The following is a 21,163-nucleotide window of genomic DNA, read 5'->3' on the forward strand; positions in this document are numbered from 1 at the left end:
TTTTTTTTTTTTTTTTATGTTAATGTGTTTTTAATGAGTAATGAGCACTTTACGTTATCCTTTTTGAAATTGCGTTTGGTCAGCCATTTTCAAAGAGCCAAACCTCCTGATTTGATTTTAATGGGTAAAGTTTCATCCAATCATCTCCCAGAAGTGGCTATAGCAACTAAATTCAGTGTTTTCATTGGTTTAGAGATGCGAATGCGTCATGTCCTTCAGCAGCATGCTCAAGTCTGAAGTGGTTAATTTCATGGTATGAAAATATGTTTTCTCCATTAGAGGGCGCTCATGCTCTTTGGTTGGTGATGTTTCATTTCTGTAGATTTTTCTATTCTGAACTTGATGATTTTGTGTGTTTTTTGACCTAATGTGGTCATATAGGAGGTTATAGTACAGTATAATAATAACAGTTCATATCGATGACGTTGTGCTGAGAAAAAAATTACTGAATACATTTTTTTTTTTTTTTACTTCTACTTGAATAAATTTTTGGGACGACTACTTTTATTTTTACTTGCGTAATGCTATTTTTAAAACAAGAAATAAAATTAAAATGTCTACCTTTTGGCTAGAATGTATAAATATATATATATATATATATATATATATATATATATATATATATATATATATATATTAGGGCTGTCAAAATTATCGCGTTAACGGGTAGTAATTAATTTTTAAAATTAATCACGTTAAAATATTTGACGCAATTAATGCACATGCTCCGCTCAAACAGATTAAAATGACAGCACAGTGCAATGCCAACTTGTTACTTGTGTTTTTTGGAGTTTTGTCGCCCTCTGCTGGTGCTTGGGTGCGACTGATTTTATGGGTTTAAGCACCCATGAGCATTGTGTAATTATTGACATCAACAATGGCGGGCTACTAGTTTATTTTTCGATTGAAAATTTTACAAATTTTATTAAAACGAAAACATTAAGAGGGGTTTTAATATAAAATTTCTATAACTTGTACTAACATTTATCTTTTAAGAACTACAAGTCTTTCTATCTATGGATCGCTTTAACAGAATGTTAATAATGTTAATGCCATCTTGTTGATTTATTGTTATAATAAAAAAAATACAGTACTTATGTACCGTATGTTAAATGTATATATCCATCTTGTGTCTTATCTTTCCATTCCAACAATAATTTACAGAAAAATATGGCATATTTTATAGATGGTTTGAATTGCAATTAATTACGATTAATTAATTTTTAAGCTGTAATTAACTCAATTAAAATTTTTAATCGTTTGACAGCCCTAATATATATATATATATATATATAATTGTAAAATTTTTTGAACTAACATTTTTTAGAAAGTACAACAAAAATTTATTTGACCTATATTTAAAAATAATTATAACAAATTATTTTTATTAAAAATAATATAACTAAATGATAAAAATATATATATATAAATAATAAATAATTTAATAATGAATAATAATAAAATAAAAACACAGAGCAAATGTTATAACACAAAAAAAAAAGGAAAAGTTTTATTATTTCTGAAATAACGCTAAAAATTAGCAAATTTTTTTTGTAAAACATTTTTAGTGTAGTGATTTTTTAAAATTGTAAATATATACATATTCTTACTATACTATCAAAATGTGTATATATATTTTTAACCTGCGTATCAGCATTTCACACATGATTATTAACAAATGACTTTTGGCGGGGGAGCGAGTATCTAATCAAATGGAAATGTCCAACAGTTTTAATAAAAAAAAAAAAAATAATAATAATAAATAAATCAAATACGGTACGTATGTTTTAGAAAATTTCAAATTTTGTGAAAATTTTGGACTGGTATTTTTGTAGTAAGTAATAAGTAATAAAATAGATCAATTTGACAAAATAAAAATGCAAATCTAAATTACAGGTGCATTTCAATATTTGCATCTTTTAACAAACTAAATCAACATTTTGTATTAAGTATGAAAAAAATGCAAATATACAAATCATAACAGTTTATATCTTAAAAATAACAACACGACTCAAATTTACGCATCAAATCGCACATTCTTTTTCTTATCTCTTGTGTGAGAGTGTTGGTATCAAATTAATCTGGCAACAGACCGTTAATCCAGATTCCCCATCCCGTCCACACTCGGATTAAAATCACCCACGCACACACGCATCTGCATTACATCTCATCAAACAACATTAGATGACGATTTAAAAACAGATAAAAGGATTTTATCAGTATTTTCTAGCTTTTCATCAGTTTGATACGTTTTTACATTTTTTATTCAATTAAAAACATTTTTTAAAACTGCTTTCTCATCAGTACTCTGTTAGGTCAACAACATCCTTGCTTTTACAACTTGATACCGCCGATATAATCGTCAAAATAGTCAGCTACTTTCTCCTTGAGCGGCTACATACCAATATGAAGTTCTCACCTGTTGAACAAAATCATTTTCAAATTCAAACATTCACAAATTTTGCTTTGAATTTTCTGCTCGACCGCTAATTGACAAGAGATGGACCATAAACCGAATCAAAAATGTGTGTCAAAAACACACAGATACAATAAATGATATAGAAATAGTTGAATAGTACAAAGTGCCTCACCACACATCGTCCCGTGAAGTTGATCCCGATCTTCCTCACTCGCTGCGAGCCAAGCGGACAGCAAAGGCAGCAGTGATGTGTCAGCCGCACACCTCTGTTTAAATTTCACTATTCCAACCTCCTCCTCCTCTTCCTCCTCCTCTTCTTCTTCTTCACCTCCCTCCTACTGCTCCGCGTTCTTTTTTTGGCCAGCCGAGCTGCCGCTGCTTCTGATTCCTCATTGTCTCCCGCCTCATCTGGTCGCGGCTCCCTCTGTGTTCGCCGCTCATCTTCTCCGTCAGTGGCGCGATGATGCGAGATGTCGCTCACGTGCTTGTTGAGTCGCTAAAAAGTTCTCTTGCGGGAAGATTATTAGCCGAATTAAAATGAAAATCTTCGATATTAGTCCTGGCCAGTGTTGTCACAGATTACTTGAGAAAGTAATTTAATAGCTGATTACCGATTACGTCTCAAAAAAAGTAATTACTGATTACTTTATTGTCAAAGTAACTAAGTTACTTTAAAAGTTATTTATCAGTTACTTGATTCCAGTTACAGTTAGTTGATTCCAACCACGATTGACTCGCGCTAGCTTAGCCACTCCGGAGCCCCGAAACTAACAAGCCGCATGGAATTTGTTGAAATCAACTTCACCGACAAATTAAATCCCCGCTAACTCAAAGATTAAGCGTGATGTCAAAAATTCTGAACTTCGGGTTAAATTTGAGGGGTTAGGTTTAACAGCTGTAGGCTTCAATATGAATAGACGGGACTCGGGGCCGATCCGTAGGGGGCCTATTTTCAAATACGTAAAATTCAAATATTTTCAAAACCAAAGCCGCTAGCGACCTAAAACCAAAACAGACACCTCCCTTAGGCATATACAGTGGGGCAAATAAGTATTTAGTCAACCACTAATTGTGCAAGTTCTCCCACTTGAAAATGTTAGCGAGGCCTGTAATTGTCAACATGGGTAAACCTCAACCACGACAGACAGAATGTGGAAGAAAAAACAGAAAATCACATTGTTTGATTTTTAAAGAATTTATTTACAAATCATGGCGGAAAATAAGTATTTGGTCAATACCAAAAGTTCATCTCAATACTTTGTTATGTACCCTTTGTTAGCAGTAACAGAGGCCAAACGTTTTCTGTAACTCTTCACAAGCTTTTCACACACTGTGGCTGGTATTTTGGCCCATTCCTCCATGCAGATCTCCTTTAGAGCAGTGATGTTTTGGGGCTGTCGTTGGGCAACACGGACTTTGAACTCCCTCCTCACCCCGTGGCGTCAAAATGATAACAAGAACGGTGAGCAAAAGTCCCAGAACCACACGGGGGGGCCTAGTGAATGACCTACAGAGAGCTGGGACCACAGTAACAAAGGCTACTATCTGTAACACAATGCGCCAACAGGGACTCAAATCCTGCACTGCCAGACGTGTCCCCCTGCTAAAGAAAGTACACGTCCAGGCCCGTCTGCGGTTCGCTAGAGAGCATTTAGATGATCCAGAAGAGGACTGGGAGAATGTGCTATGGTCAGATGAAACCAAAATAGAACTTTTTGGGAGAAACACAGGTTCTCCTGTTTGGAGGAAAAAGAATACTGAATTGCACCATACCCACTGTGAAGCATGGGGGTGGAAACATCATGCTTTGGGGCTGTTTTTCTGCATAGGGACCAGGACAACTGATCCGTGTAAAGGAAAGAATGAATGGGGCCATGTATCGAGAGATTTGGAGTGAAAATCTCCTTTCATCAGCAAGGGCATTGAAGATGGGAGGTGGCTGGGTCTTTCAGCATTAAAATGATCCAAAACACACAGCCAGTGCAAAAAAAGAGTGGCTTCGTAAGAAGCATTTCAATGTGCTGGAGTGGCCTAGCCAGTCTCCATATCTCAACCCCATAGAAAATCTGTGGAGGGAGTTGAAAGTCCGTGTTGCCCAACGACAGCCCCAAAACATCACTGCTCTAGAGGAGGTCTGCATGGAGGAATGGGTCAAAATACCAGTAACAGGGTTACAGAAAATGTTTGGCCTCCGTTATTGCCAACAAAGGGTTCATAACAAAGTATTGAGATGAGCTTTTGGTATTGACCAAATACTTATTTTCCACCATGATTTGCAAATAAATTCTTTAAAAATCAAACAATGTGATTTTCTGTTTTTTTTCCCCCACATTCTGTCTCTCAAGGTTGAGGTTTACCCATGTTGACAATTACAGGCCTCTCTAATATTTTAAAGTGGGAGAACTTGCACAATTAGTGGTTGACTAAATACTTATTTGCCCCACTGTATGTCTCCATGGGCAGTAACATTTAAAAATCCAGTCGTTCCGTAATAAAATCCTGATTAATTATTATTATTATTATTATTATTTTTATACAAGTATAAAAAACTTAAAATGGCTATAAAATTCTCATTTTTTACGCTAGATGCACAAAAACACCAACTGCAGAGATAGTCACCTATATTTTCAGGATCTGTAGAAATATTTATCATATTATTTAAGTTTTTTCCCAAAATAGTTTTCAACAGATAATAAATCACTCAATTTTCACAACAGAAATTCAATACTTGAGGAAAGCATGCAGAATCATCTTAATTTTGCTCAACAAAAGCAAAATTTGCATTTTTCTTGGTACAATCACAACTTATTTAGGTTGAATTCCGCTACTGTGTAGCGATACAAAATCCAACATGGCGGCCGTCACAAAACAAAGACCTTTTTAAGTTGAAAATTCTTGTAAATAAATGCTTAAATCGTGGAATTTCTATAGATATGAACATAAAAGTCTAGATTCTTGGTTAAAAGCAAAAACGGAGAGTTATCGTTTATTTTATGTAAATATTTCAAGCAAAAGTCACGGTATTGTGTAATCCAACAAGGCGGCCATCAAGAAACAAAGAGCTTTTTAAGTTGAAATTTCTTGTAAATAAATGCTTAAATCGCGGAATTTCTATAGACATGAACGTAAAACAGTCTAGATTCTTGGTTAAAAACAAAAAAAGGGCAGTTATCGTTCATTTTACGTAGATATTTCAAGCAAAAGTTATGGCATTGTGTCATCCAACATGGCGGCCGTCACGAAACAGAGCTTTTTAAATTGAACATTTTAAGTTGAAACTTCTTGTAAATAAATGCTTAAATCGTGGAATTTCTATAGATATGAACGTAAAACAGTGTAGATTCTTGGTTAAAAGCAAAAAACGGACAGTTATCGTTTATTTTATGTAAATATTTCAAGCAAAAGTTGCGGTATTGTGTAATCCAACATGGCGGCCGTCACGAAACAAAGAGCTTTTTCAGTTGAAAATTCTTGTAAATAAATGCTTAAATCGCGTAATTTCTATAGACATGAACGTAAAACAGTCTAGATTCTTGGTTAAAAGCAAAAAACGGGCAGTTATCGTTCATTTTACGTAGATATTTCAAGCAAAAGTTATGCATTGTGTAATACAACATGGCGGCCGTCACGAAACAGAGCTTTTTAAGTTGAAAATTATTGTAAATGAATGTTTAAATCGTGGAATTTTTATAGATATGAACGTAAAACAGTCTAGATTATTGGTTAAAAGCAAAAAACGGGCGGTTATCATTCATTTTACGTGATATTTCAAGCAAAAGTTACTGTATTGTGTAATCCAACATGGGTTAAACTTTGGGGTAATGAAGTCAAAGGTCGCAGAGGTCATTAAAGGAATTATGTGATAACTCAACAAAGAATAAAAGGATCATTTCAAACTTGCTTGATATTTTTGAAATATGAAACACAAGAGGTGATGAAAATTTTGTTGATGAGGTCAAAGGTCACAGAGGTCACAAAAGGAATTTCGTGATAACGCAACAACGAATAATGCGATTGTTATCAAACTTGCAGAATGTTTGAACTTTGAAACGCCCGAGGTGATTAGATTTAAAGTCAAAGGTCGCAGAGGTCATATAAGGAATTTTGTTCTAACTCAACTAAGAATAACAGGATTATTTCAAACATGCTTGAAATGTTTCAAATATGAAATAGAAGAGGTGATGAAATTTTTGGGTAATGATGTCAAGGTCACAGAGGTCAGAAAGGGAACCTTGTTTCGTACTTAAACGAAGGGCAAACTCTACCCAATATGCTTTGAATTTGGCTGCTTAGGCAGAAATCTGCTTTCTCGGAGTGCTCCACTTATTAATTTTGTTTTTAGTAACATTTTATTCTTTTTATAAAAAATAAAATATAATATTAAAAAAATAGACCCAACATAAACTTACAGTGCCATCCATAATTATTGGCACCCCTGAAAAAGATGTGTTTTTTAGCTTCTAAAATATATATATATATATATATATATATTTTTAATTCAAATAATATGGGACCTTAATGGAAAAAAAGAGAAAAATCCGACCTTCAATGCAAGTGAATTCATTCAGTGGGGAAAAAATCCCACAAAAAGAAAAAATTATTTGACATCAAATAATGTGTGTCACAATTATTAGCACCCCTAGTGTTAATATTTTGTACAACCCCCTTTTGCCAACAAAAAAACGTCTGGGACTGAGATGGCCATGGGAGGAGCTTGATTTTGTGTCTGGTGAACCATTTCTGTGTAGATTTGGCCATATGTTTAGGGTCTTGCTGAAAGACCCAGTGACGACCCATCTTTAGCTTTTGGGCAGAGGGCAACAGATTTTAATTTAAAATGTCCTGGTATTTCAAAGCATTCATGATGCCATGCACCCTAACAAGGTTCCCAGGGCCTTTGGTAGCGAAACAGCCCCACAGCATCACTGACCCACCCCCATACTTCACAGTGAGTATGAGGTGCTTTTCAGCATGCGCATCTTTCGTGGCACGCCAGACCCACTTAGAGTGTTTGTTGCCAAAAAGCTCAATCTTGGTCTCATCTGACGAAAGCACACGGTCCCAGTTGAAGCCTGGGACCATGTGTTTTTGTGTTTGCTTTGAAATACCAGGACATTTTAAATGAAAATCTGTTGCCCTCTGCCCGAAAGCTGAAGATAGGTCGTCACTGGGTCTTTCAGCAAGACAATGACCCTAAACATATGGCCAAATCTACACAGAAATGGTTCACCAGACACAAAATCAAGCTCCTCCCATGGCCATCTCAGTCCTCAGACCTTGTTTTGTTGGCAAAAGGGGGTTGTACAAAGTATTAACACCAGGGGTGCTAATAATTGTGACACACATTATTTGATGTCAAATAATTTTTTCTTTATGTGGGATTTTTTCCCCACTGAATAAATGCACTTGTATTGAAGGTTGGATTTTTCCTTTTTTTCCATTAAGGTCCCATATTATTTGAATTAAAAAAAAAAAAAATTATTAGACGCTAAAAAACACATCTTTTCAGGGGTGCCACTAATTATGGAGGGCACTGTATGTATGCTTTATTGTTGTATTTTGTTTTTATGATTAGGTTTTTTTTTTTATAATTTAGTCTAATTTTTTCTGATTAATCAAATTGACTAAACGCAGAAAATAATTCCTTAAAAAACACACAAACGCACACAAGTTGATGCTCCATGCTGTTCGACCTCAAAGTCCACCGACGTTAAAGGTTCTGCGTCGGCTGAAGTTCCAGCTCTGTTGTATCCATGAAAGATTTAGCGTCGCCTTTGAAATGGGTAGATAAATCAGAATTAAAAAGTTCTAATCTCTTGACGAAATTCAACAAAAATAGTTTCGTCTCTCGTTGCAGGCTATGTTTGACTTTTGTGGAAGCAGCAATGCAGAGTTGAACCTTAAGAAAGGAGACTTGATCTTCCTGCTGCATCGAGTCAACGCTGACTGGCTGGAGGTAAGACTGATCATGAGGACCAGAGGCGGTACTATATCTTAAATCACCACATTGTTGCCCTCAAAATGAAATATCTGTTCTATAAATTTCAAGACAGCGAGAACCAAAAGTGGTATTTGCCAAAATCCATTTTGCCACATGGCAAATACCACTTTAGGTTCTCGGCCCTGCTGTAAATTTCCCCACCAAAACACAACTTATACTGCGGTGCGACTTATATATGGTTTCATCTTCGTTATTGTGCATTTTTTGGCTTGTGTGACCAAAAAATCAAGTATTTTCTTGTCACATGCTACCATGATGCAATTTAAGAATTTAAACAATGACTTCACAACAGATCTTCCTCAAAAAATTCAATGCAAATATGAGAAATTTAACTCCACCTCAATGGAGAACACGCAAAAATCCCGTTACGTATCATTGTATGTAGAGATTTCCCGATCGATCGGGATCCGATCACGTCATTTTCAAAGTATCTGAATCGGCAAAAAAATATCGGACATGCCTTTTTTTAATATATATATTTTTTTTAAGTAAATCGTTTTCTAATTGTATTTAACGTTACAGACATAATGCATTACTCTTCCAGAGTCTTTAGTTTAAGCTTAAGGTAGGGTTATCAAATTTATTGCGTTAACGGCGAGAATTAATATTTTTTACATTTATCACGTTACAATATTTAACGCAATTAACGCATGCACTGCATGACCCACTCACGCATTGTCGCGTTCAATCTATAATGGCGCCGTTTTACCCATACAGTATAGAGAGCTAAAAGGCAGCGTAAATTGAGTATAGTGAATTTTGGCAGCCTTTGGAGCCTTTTTTGTAAATGGCTAAAGCCTTACAATCCCTCTCCCAATGATTAGAATAATCGTGGGAATCAATGTGGGGAAGAAAGGTAGAAGTTGATCTGTTTCTTAACACCCTATGTTATTTCCCAACGCAGAGAAGATATATCAATTGGTACCACGTCGCACAGTCATGGTTCCACTTCCCAGCTTGCATTTGGGCAGAACAGTTAAATGGCTACAGTATCATTTACTGAAAGCTCAACAAATACACTAGATGGCAATATTTAGTCACAATATACAAAGTCACATTTATCCTTTAAGAATTACAAGTCTTTCTATCCGTGGATCCCTCTCACAGAAAGAATGTTAATAATGTAAATGCCATCTTGAGGATTTATTGTCATAATAAACAAATACTGTATGTTGAATGTATATATTCGTCCGAGTTTTATTCATTTTTTTCTTAATGCATTGCCAAAATGTATATGATGGGGAAAAATTATCGGGAATGATTGGAATTGAATCGGGAGCAAAAAAAAAAAAAAAGCAATCGGATCGGGAAATATCGGGATCGGCAGTTACTCAAACTAAACAATTGGGATCGGATCGAGAGCAAAAAAACATGATCGGAACAACCCTAATTGTATGTCACTGGCAACCTGCTGAAAATATGAAATAGCTCAAATCCAATCCAAACTGTCATTGTTTTAGTGCGACTGAAAGAATCGCCTCGTGTGTAGATGCTAATAAAAGCTGTTAAATAGATGAAGAGTAGGTGGGTGCAAAGGAGGGGGTGAAAAAGTGAACGAGGAGGATGCGCTTATCTTCATCTTATTTTTACCTTCTGGCTGCTCTGCGCACATATCCAATAATGCTAATGGAAACGTGCAATAATCTGTTTATTTCCACGCAGCGCTGTTTAAAAATACACATAAAAAAACAGCATGTTGCTGTTGTGTGCATACAAAGCGTGATAGGTTTTTCATGGGGTTAAATACTCAATAGCAGACTGAACTTGTGTTACAGTAGGTTCATTGAAAACGTTTGTGTTATTTTCATGGATTCCGATGGGAAAATTGTTTCCGTCAACTAGTGTGAAAAGTGATAATTGCTTTATTGGTTTTTATTTCATTATTTAACACTACTTTGTTGTGTTTTCCTAGTCAATTCACACATACACTGGAGTGTAGTAACAAGACTTATGTGCTTATTGGCGTAAATTGCGCATGAACTAATTAGCCAGACTAACATGACTCCGGATGCGAATCCCTCACACTTATCTTTTTATAATTGTTATTTCCCACAGGGTACGGTCAACAACCAGACGGGAATTTTCCCAGAATCCTTTGTGAAGATCATCAAGCCCCTCCTGGATAGTGAGTCGGAGGGCGAAGTAGAAGGCCCCACCTATAGCTGCTTGCGATGCTACATGCTAACCCCCTCTGGAGTCCAAACCAGGTACATTTAGACATCCATTATTTTCATAACCATTTAACATCATAACAACAACATAATGTTTATATTTTTCCAAAATGTTTTTCTTTTAATTTATTAAAAAAATATATATATGAGATAAATATAATAATATATATTATATACAGTATAAATTATAAAAATATGTACCGCCATATTAAACGTGAGGGAAAAAAATCTCTATATATTTATACGTCTATTATTTTTATTCATATTGTAGCTGTTATTTTACTATTATTATTTACTAAATTATTTCTCTATTTTCATTTTATATATTTTGATCAAGTTAAAAATATATACAGTATTACCAAATAAAAACAACCACAAAAGAAAAAAACAATTCTCTTTAAAAAAAAACACAAACAAACAAACATGTTTTTCAACCATAAACTATAACCTGGTATTTTAAATGGACCCCCCCCCAAAACAAAACAAAACAAAACAAAAAAAATCAATAATTGTCAGAGGTTGCGCTAGACATTTTCGTTGTCTGTCATTTTGACTGACAGGGTCATAAAAATCCGGTCATAATCTATTTTTACCTGTCACTTAAAATTTTAAAATGATAATGATGACATATTCAATAGTATTTAGTTTTCATTCATTTTTAATTAATATTGTAACGCTTGCTTGGTGGCGAAAAATTAGACGCGGAAGTCGTATTTTTCTCCCTCTTTTTACTCTGCTTACCGCCAACAACACCAACAAAACAACAACTCCACCCCCAAAGAAAAAGAGGCAACTATATAGACCCCAATCACCAACGTCACACAATGATCTTAATTGTGGTTGTCAGCCCGAAATCTTCTAAATATATATTAAATGCATCTTACCAGATATAAAATGACTACTACATAGTCTGTGGTGATCGTTTGGTGCCCAGATTTCTTGTCGAATTACAGCAGTCCATCTCGCTCTCCTCTTCGGGTTTCTCAGAATACAGTACTTCAAGTCTCTCCGTCTATCTTCTCTGTTATTGCAACCAACCGCCACACACACCTTCACCATTTTGATTATTAATGTTAACGAGCAGAAAAACACGCCGTAATAGGAGGCATGTACGTAGCGGTAATGTGTAAACACGACGACCTGACGGACAATATGGCGGCTCCAGTCAGGGGGGCGGAGTTGTGACGTCATGTGATTGGGGTCTATACACAGGCGGCAATCTAGTCCACCAATTGGATGACGCGCTGGCACACCGGGTGCACCAATAAGAACCTCGCGTTGATGTGTCAATCACGGTGCCGCCGCCAGACCCCGGTGACGCTACAATATTCTGACAGAATAGCCAACGACGTCATGCATTAAGAGAGACAATAGCTAATTAATATGCTCATTCGCCACCTTGTGGTCTGGGGTGTGAATTGCAACCTGTCAAAATGTCAGACGGACTTCAGTTTTTTCCGTCACCGTTTTAAAAAACCGGTCAACGACGGAAAATATTCGGTTAACGCGACCCCTGATAATTGTTATCTTTTTAGTTTATTGTTTAATTTTTATTTTAGCACATTTATTAAAACCATTCATCATATTATTATTTCAATATCCAATGTTTCTCAGCACATAATTTTTGGTTCCATTCCAATACATTTTCCAGCTAGAATATAAAGTCCTATTCTATTCTATTCTATTCTATTCTATTCTATTCTATTCTATTCTATTCTATTCTATTCTATTCTATTCTATTCTATTCTATTCTATTCTATTCTATTCTATTCTATTCTATTCTATTCTACACACATTACTGGAAGGAACTGCTAACTGAATCAGTTATGTACTCAAGAAGTACTGTAAATGACATGTAATGTGCGTGCATGTGCTTGCAGAGACGTTTGCGTTCAAGAGGACCTAAACATCCGTCCGACGCACAAGGAACTGATGTCCCGTATGAGGTATTTGTCATTCTCTTCCCTCGTTGCGCTTTTTAGATAGAGTGGGAGTTCACTAACAATGTCACCTTTTAGGAAAATTAACCAAAATGTGATGATTGCATTTTGGGCGGGCTGTGAAAAGGAAAATGATGGATAATGGAGGTGTCGCGTGATGAGGGTTGAAAGGTCGCCGTTACATCCTTGCAATAATCCCATTACAACAATATGGACAACATTAATTGAGAATGATTGGAGCTCACCTTTAAACCTTTAATGGGAAATTTGAAGAAATTGTCTTTTCAAAGTTTGAAATGTGTCAATATTTCACTGTTAACGTAGTTGACTTGTCTTTTTGACATATTATTTACATTTTTAATCCCTTATACTTCCTGAATTTACATTTAACAGATATACACAAAAAAGAATTAGGGAAACCATACTGTAAGTAAATGAAAATAGTAATCATAAAAAAAAAGATAATAAATAATAAAAAAAACAACAAAAAATTGGAAAATGCTAAATCCCAAAAAGAAAGGAATAGAACAAATTAGATTAAAAAAATAAATAAAACTAAAAAAAAAATCAAAGTAAAAAAAGATCTATAAGCTAAAAGGAAAATGAAGATTTAAGTAAGAATAAATTGTTTAAAATAAAACAAAATTAAAAATTCAATGAAAATAAACATTTGAAAAAAATCTAAATAGATAGAAGAAAATAAATTGTTTAAATTGTTAGTTGTTGTAAAAGGAGCAATTTCTGAATAAATTTCCACTTTTTTTTTTGAATTTATTATTATTTTTAAATAAAACAAATGTATTTTTTTTTTTTTTACTTTTCTATATTTAATTTTATTTCTTATTAATTTTGTCTTTTTTATCAGGTGATATTGTAATTTTTTAGCTGTATTTTTCCAATTATTTTTCTATATTCATTATTTTTTTTATCAATACTGTTTTTTACATACTTACAGTATCTATACTTCCAAAGCTATTTATTAACTCTTTGACTGCCTTTGACGGCGACAGCCGTCCAATCCATTTGAAGTGGGAGTGCTACTTTCCTGCAATAAAATGTTGATTTAATAACTGTATTGACATGTTGAATTGAGAGAATATAATTCCTATATCAAAGCTTATTTCATGACAAATAATAATATGGAAATTCACACTAAACATGTATAGAAGCCTCTTCAATTTCCAGCATGCCACACACACACATTCACCTTGAGCTGGTAAATGCTCGCCTGCCAATCACAGGGCTCATCAAATGAGCTCCCGAGGGACCTTCAACACCCTCTGTGCCCTCATCATCTCGCAGCGCGGCAACATGCCCGCACGCAATATGCTTATTACAGCAGCGTATCTGCTCGTTAGCTACTCGGCCTCGCTAACGTGATTAGCTCGTAATCATTTCTACTTTCCTCTCGAATGTGTGCGTACTTTGGATCGGACTATTATTTGGAGTTATGTGGCACGGTTTCGTGGTTTAAAATATATTGTTTGTCTTTGTCAGATGAAGGAACATTATACAAGCTAAGAAAAGACAGAATAAGGGAAGACAGATAAGTACCGTAGTTTTCAGAGTATAAGCCGCCACCAATGTTGTCACAGATTACTTGAAAAAGTACCGTAATTTCTGGGCTATAAGGCGCACCTGACTGTAAGCCGCCACCCACCAAATTCGACACGAAAACGGCATTTGTTCATAGATAAGCCGCACTGGACTATAAGCTGCAGTTGTCCTCACTGTATTATGGGATATTCACACAAAAAGATATTAACTGGTAACACTTCATTTGACAATGGGATCATAAGACTGTCATGAGACCAAATGAACCACCATTAAGCTTTGAACCATTAAGCTTCATTTGGCCACCACTGCTCCCTTGGGGGAGACAGTCAACCTCTGCTGCCACCTGCTTTCAACACTGTTGTCATCCAACATTCCTCCTAGCATGCATTGCGGCGCCACAGATATAAATAACAATCATGTTCTGTGCTAATTATTTCTTCAGTTATTGTTCCAGTTTTTTCATTAATTGCTAGTTATGGTGTTTGGTAACATTTTCTTGGATAGTGGTGCCATAATACTGTCATACGACAGTCATAATTATTACATGACAATGTCATAAGCATTAATGAATGCTTATAAAAGAGGTCGGTTAGTGTCATCCAGCGAATTATCTCACTTTTGAATGGCCGCAAAAAATCTGAGCTGGAAATAAATGGAATTAGTGAAATAATATGCCACATGACACATATTGACATCTGTCATAAGCATTCAGTAATGCCCATGATAGTGTCATGTCATAATTATGATGTTCTTATGACAGTCTTATGATGCCGCTGTCAAATAAAGTGTTACCTATTAACCCAAATAAATCAACAAATAAGCCGCACTGGACTATAAGCACTGCGTCCCCAGCTGGAGGACGACGTGGGCAGGGTCACGATTTCATCTGATTTAGAATCCCCATATAAGGGGAATTATTCAGAACGAGGAAAATGCGACAAAGAGAGCAGCAAAATGTCATTGTTTCAATCTCTCTACTTCAACATTTTTACAGGATATTCTTTTATCGAATTATTTTCCCCAATTGCTTAATAAATTGTATGGTCATGTAAGATAACAGTCTTGTGCTAAATGGACTATGAAATATTAAAAATGCATTTATTCAGTACGACATAGCAAACTTACTCAAAAATCTGTCGACTTCTTGCACCTCCCAAACGATATTTTATGCCACTGGATTAAATCCGACTTTTGTCATTTCCCTGCCTTCAGAGAGCGTGAAAAAACCAGGAGGCTTGACAGCTAGCCGACATGCTAACCCGAGCTGAGCGGCGTTTGCAAGTCTTATTCTCGCCTTTCAAAGCGAAAAATCACACAAAACAACCCCGGATCATATCACACGGCGGCAGGGTTGTCGATTGTCTTCACCGATCGGTCGTTCCCCTGCTGCGGCCAGGAGTGCTCGTTGCCAGGGAAGCAGCTGGAGAATGACCACCGTACAAACCGGCCGACATCGGAGAAGCGCGTAGCTGCCCGAGCCCAACCCGAGGATAGTGGTCTATTGCCGGGCACACGAAGAGGGCAGAGGGGGCTGGAGGTTTGGAGATATGGAGAAATGCAGACAAGAGCATAAGCCGAGTATAGCGTTCTCCCGGCGTGCACGCGAAGAGGACCAAGGGTGGTGGGGGGGGGGGGGGGTTGACAAGCCGCCGGTTGTCAGCTGAGTGGCCGTCTTGGTGGAGCATTGTCAGCCACAAAATGCAAGCCACTTCCTTATTGAAACGTGTGCTATGATCCCAGTATTTGACATAATACAAAACACAATGTTTACTCACTTCCTCGTAAGTCCAATAGTCCCACAGTAACTGGACTTGTTTTGGCCAATCTCCATGGTGAACACGAACTTTTTGTAAACCAAAAAGGCTCACACACCTCTCCCTGGTGCAGCAACAAAACCCTGCAGCACATGGCTGGCATGATGTGACAAATAAACAAATTAATCAGCAAAATCAGCTGAATCTGCAGTACATCTGCATGCTATAAAGCAATGCTGTATTGTGAGATGCTGATCTGGGTGACGTCACATTCGCATTCCTCCTCAATCCAGGAAGTCACTCATTTTCATGGCGCGGGATTAAAAAAATATATAAATCTATCACTTCCACACACATCCAAGCGGTCCATTTCATTCAGGAGCATAAAATACTGCATGAAATATGAAATGAACATGCTTTTTGTTGTCATAGGCACTTTAATCTTCAAGTTAGCGGGGGCTTATTTAGTGGATGGAGTTGATTTCAACCACCAGTGACTCGCGCTAGTTTAGCCACTCCGGAGCCTTTAAACTAACAAATAACTGACAAACTGCATGGAATTTGTTGAGATAAACTCCACCGACTGATTAACCTCCCGCTAACTCGAAGATTAAACCTAATGTAAAAAATTCTGAACTTCTGGTTCTCCACTGCAGGAGACGCTATCTGTCCAGAACGCTCACGCTTACTGCCTGAGAAGGCAGAGATGATCATTTTCCTCAACAAAAACTTTCTGATTTCATACTGTACCCACTTCTAATCTGGACTGGGTTTTACTAGTTGTTTGTTTGTTTGATATTCTGCACCAGGTTAGCCCGTTAGTGGGAGCTCAATACCTTGTAAAAAGGCCTGCAGCATAAGACACTCTAAAACATAGGCAAAAGAATATGTGTAAATGTTTTCCCCATGAGCTTTTGAAAAATAAACATCTTTGTGAAATTGCACTCCTGTGGAAAGAAACTTAATCACATTCAAGTTCAACTGATATTTATATACAAGTTAGAAATAGCCCTGTGAGAAATTCATAGCAAGTTAATTGAAAGTTCATATAATTTTTAAAAAAATCGAAAAGTTAAGAAATTGATATAAACTATGCAATTTTTTTCTAACCCTGCCTATTAAAAGAATCAGAATCGTTTGGAACCGGAATCGAAACCAGAACCGTTCAAATTCAAACGATGCCCAACTCTACTCATGTTTTTTTCACTAATTTAATGGAAAAAAATAATATTAATATAATACCTTGGGCTTTTATTTAAATTTTCACAATGCTTATGTCAGTAAATCAATAACCTAAAAGAATTTAATACATAGAATTAAATAATTAATTGACATTTGAACAACAACAAAAACAAATTAATTAAAAGCAATTATATTTCCTTCAGTACTCATTAAATACATTTTAAGATTTTAACATTTTGTGTCTGTAGATTAGAATTTTTAAACGATAATAATTTCAATAATTTAATGTTGGGAGAAAAAAAAAAAAAAACGCTAAACTAATGCAATAAGAACTCACTTAATTGTAGATTTCTTTCACATTGTTTATATCAGTAAATACCGTAATTTTCGCACTATAAGGCGCACCTGACTATAAGCCGCCACCCACCAAATTCGCACGAAAACAGCATTTGTTCATAGATAAGCCACAGTAGACTAAGCTGCAGCTGTCCTCACTGTATTATGGGACATTTACAACCAAAGATACTAACCAGTAATACTTTATTTGACAGCGGCATCATACTACTGTCATAAAACCAACTGAACCACCACAAAACCAATTGGCTGCAAAGCTTCATTGCTTCATTAAGCTCAATTTAACCATCACTGCTCCCTTGAAGGAGGCAGTCAACCTCTGCTGCCACCTGCTGTCAATACTGTTGTTGTTCAACATACCTCCTAGTATGCATTGCAGCACTACAGAAGTAAATAACAATCAAAATTCACGTTCTGTGCTAATTATTTCTTCAATTACTGTTCCAGTTTACACTTCATTTGGCAGTGGCGCCATGAGACTGTCATTAAACAATCATAATTATGACATGACACTGTCAAGAGCATTAATGAATGCTTATAACAGATGTCATTAAGTGTTATCCGGCAAATGATTTCACTTTTGAATGGATGCAAGAGATCCAAGCTAGACAATGGAGTTAGTGACATAATTTGCTGGATGACACTTAAAAAAATTTTTTTGTTTAAAATTTTTATGTATATATTTATTATTATTTTATTTTATTTTATTCGTATTTTTTTGCTGGATGACACCTAATGACATCTGTCATAAGCATTCAATAATGCCCACTATAGTGTCATGTCATAATTATGACTGTCTTATGACAGTCTTATGACACCGCTGTCAAATAAAGTATCACCCATTAACCAAAGAAATCAACAAATAAGCCGCACTGGACTATAAACCGCAGGATTCAAAATGAAGGAAAAAAGTAGCGGCCTATAGTCCGAAAATTACGGTAATTTAAATAATAATTTCATGTAATATAAAGCATAAATATTGCCTGAAGCAGTCATTAAATAATATTTTTCCATAGTATTAATATGTCAGGCAATCAATAAATTCAAATTATTTAAAGTTATATAAAGAAAAATTTTGCCTTATGTACTCATTAAAGAGTAGATATTTTTCACCATGTTTTGTCAGTAAATGAATAATTTAAAATATTTAACGTCATAGAAAACAAAACAAGTACCATAAGCACTTAATACATTTTATTAATTTATTATTGTATTATTTTACAATTATTATGTCTGTAAATAAAAGCACAAAGCAATTGTAGTAATTAAATACTAATAGTTGATACTTATTACTCATAAAAATTGAACTCATTAGTGTGTCAATAGTGGGTTAAAGTCAAAGGATGAGCAAAAAAAAAATCCCCCTCATAAAAAATGTATCTCAAGACTAAAAATAAAAAGATCTGGGAACGTGTTCCCGAGCGTCATTAATCCGATGTGAGAAGTGCTTCATTGTTTTCATCTCCATGGCAACCTCCGCATTGAAGCGCGTGTGCGTGTCTTATCAGGGACATGTTCAAGGTGGACGACATCGCGCTGAACTACCGCGACTACCAAGGCGACCTCATCCGCGTGCTGGACGACGAAGACGTGTTGCTGATGATCCAATTGAGCCGAGGTCAAGCGGCCGGGGCGGTCCGCAGGCCTGTCAATCAGTTTCCGTGGGAACTGCACGTGACCGTGGCCTCGGACTTCTCCGTTTACAATGTGGATGCTTGACAGGTTTTCTCGAAGCAACTCATTGGCTGACATTGAAGTTTAATCATCCCTCCCAGGCAAAATCGATTGGACGTCTATTGCCGTCAATGGCAGCCAATGAGTTACTGTTCAAAATTTTCATTCATTAGGTTGAAGGTAAAAATTTCTTCTCCAGTCATGTAATGCTTTTCTACATAGGTAACAGTTAAAGGGAATGCTAGGTGCCATTGTCATTGGTTGCGAATACTTTAAAATGCACTATACCAATTGACCAATACCCAAACAATTTTTCAATGTATTTTCCAAATTGTGACCCTATTTCAGTATTTTGTGGCTGTTATGATTTTGTTAGGTTCAAATGGTTATTTTTTGCATCTGAAATAGTGAAACATTTTATTGTGCGTTTATAATACCGGTGTAACTATTATTAAATCGGGTTCGATTTATCGGTGGGTTAAGCAACTACTGAATAGAATTGAGAATCTTATAGTTATGGCGTTTTGTTCAAAATTGTCAAAAAAAAATTCATTTTTTTTTTTTTTTGCTTTTTAGTTAAACTGATTGTTATCTTATTAAATTGATTAAAGACCCTGTAATCAAAATGGAATCGTCTTTGTAACATAGGATTCTAGAGGAGCACTTTGAGAGAGCAGACTTTGGCCAAAGCAGTCAAATTCAAAGCATTGCCATATTTTGTGGAGTGGAAAAAAATATTTTAATGTAAATAAGCTGCACCCATACTTCATGAATTTCAATTAATCGCGAAAAACAATGGATCACTGTACTTTATTTTCTCATCATACAAGCTATCGTAAAAATTTGGATGAAAGAGGAAAATCCATTACCAAGTTATCAGGAAATTCCTTTTCTGACCTCTGTTACCTTTGACCTTTACCCGAAACTTTAATCACCTATTCCGTTATATACGGTGGGGCAAATAAGTATTTAGTCAACCACTAATTGTGCAAGTTCTCCCACTTGAAAATATTACAGAGGCCTGTAATTGTCTACATGGTTAAACCTCAACCATGAGAGACAGAATGTGGGGGGAAAAAAACATAAAATCACATTGTTTGATTTTTAAAGAATGTATTTGCAAATCATGGTGGAAAATAAGTATTTGGTCAATACCAAAAGTTCATCTCAATACTTTGTTATGTACCCTTTGTTGGCAATAACGGAGGCCAAACGTTTTCTGTAACTCTTCACAAGCTTTTCACACACTGTTGCTGGTATTTTGGCCCATTCCTCCATGCAGATCTCCTCTAGAGCAGTGATGTTTTGGGGCTGTCGTTGGACTTTCAACTCCCTCCACAAATTTTCTATCGGGTTGAGATCTGGAGACTGACTAGGCCACTCAAGGACCTTGAAATGCTTCTTACGAAGCCACTCATTTGTTGCCCTGGCTGTGTGTTTGGGATCATTGTCATGCTGAAAGACCAAGCCAGGTCTCTGTTTCTACCAAAAAGTTCTATTTTGGTTTCATCTGACCATAACACATTCTCCCATTCCTCTTCTGGATCACCCAAATGCTCTCTAGCGAACCACAGATGGGCCTGGACGTGTACTTTCTTCAGCAGGGGGACACGTCTGGCAGTGCAGGATTTGAGTCCCTGGCGGCGCATTCTGTTACTGATAGTAGCCTTTGTTACTGTGGTCCCAGCTCTCTGTAGGTCATTCACTAGGTCCCCCCGTGTGGTTCTGGGATTTTTGCTCCCCGTTCTTGTTATCATTTTGACGCCACGGGGTGAGGAGGGAGTTGAAACTCCTTGTTGCCCAACGACAGCCCCAAAACATCACTGCTCTAGAGGAGATCTGCATGGAGGAATGGGCCAAAATACCAGCAACAGTGTGTAAAAAGCTTGTAAAGAGTTACAGAAAACGTTTGGCCCCATTATTGCCAACAAAGGGTACATAACAAAGTATTGAGATGAACTTTAGGTATAGACGAAATACTTATTTTCCGCCATGATTTGTAAATAAATTCTTTAAAAATCAAACAATGTACTTTACGGATTTCAATTAACCGCGAAAAACAATGGATCACTGTACTTTATTTTCTCATCATACAACCTATCGTAAAAATT

At 36.0% G+C, this 21,163-nt stretch overlaps 2 protein-coding genes across 2 annotated transcripts in view; one reads left to right on the plus strand and one right to left on the minus strand.

The window, feature by feature from the left end:
* Nucleotides 1–2,788, minus strand: part of LOC130919930 (parvalbumin-7-like) — a 45,413-nt gene extending 42,625 nt beyond the window's left edge. The window contains exon 1 of the mRNA XM_057842602.1: nucleotides 2,592–2,788. Coding sequence (XP_057698585.1) covers nucleotides 2,592–2,598 — 7 coding nt within the window. The 5' untranslated portion in view covers nucleotides 2,599–2,788. The remainder of the gene's footprint in view (nucleotides 1–2,591) is intronic.
* ncf4 (neutrophil cytosolic factor 4) overlaps nucleotides 1–20,854 on the plus strand; it is a 51,506-nt gene extending 30,652 nt beyond the window's left edge. The window contains exons 7-10 of the mRNA XM_057842601.1: nucleotides 8,277–8,375; nucleotides 10,476–10,627; nucleotides 12,472–12,537; nucleotides 18,887–20,854. Coding sequence (XP_057698584.1) covers nucleotides 8,277–8,375; nucleotides 10,476–10,627; nucleotides 12,472–12,537; nucleotides 18,887–19,097 — 528 coding nt within the window. The 3' untranslated portion in view covers nucleotides 19,098–20,854. The remainder of the gene's footprint in view (nucleotides 1–8,276; nucleotides 8,376–10,475; nucleotides 10,628–12,471; nucleotides 12,538–18,886) is intronic.
* The last annotated feature ends 309 nt before the right edge of the window (nucleotides 20,855–21,163 follow it).

This window comes from Corythoichthys intestinalis, chromosome 8, assembly GCF_030265065.1.
Source record: "Corythoichthys intestinalis isolate RoL2023-P3 chromosome 8, ASM3026506v1, whole genome shotgun sequence".
NCBI classification, from domain to species: Eukaryota; Metazoa; Chordata; class Actinopteri; order Syngnathiformes; family Syngnathidae; genus Corythoichthys; species Corythoichthys intestinalis.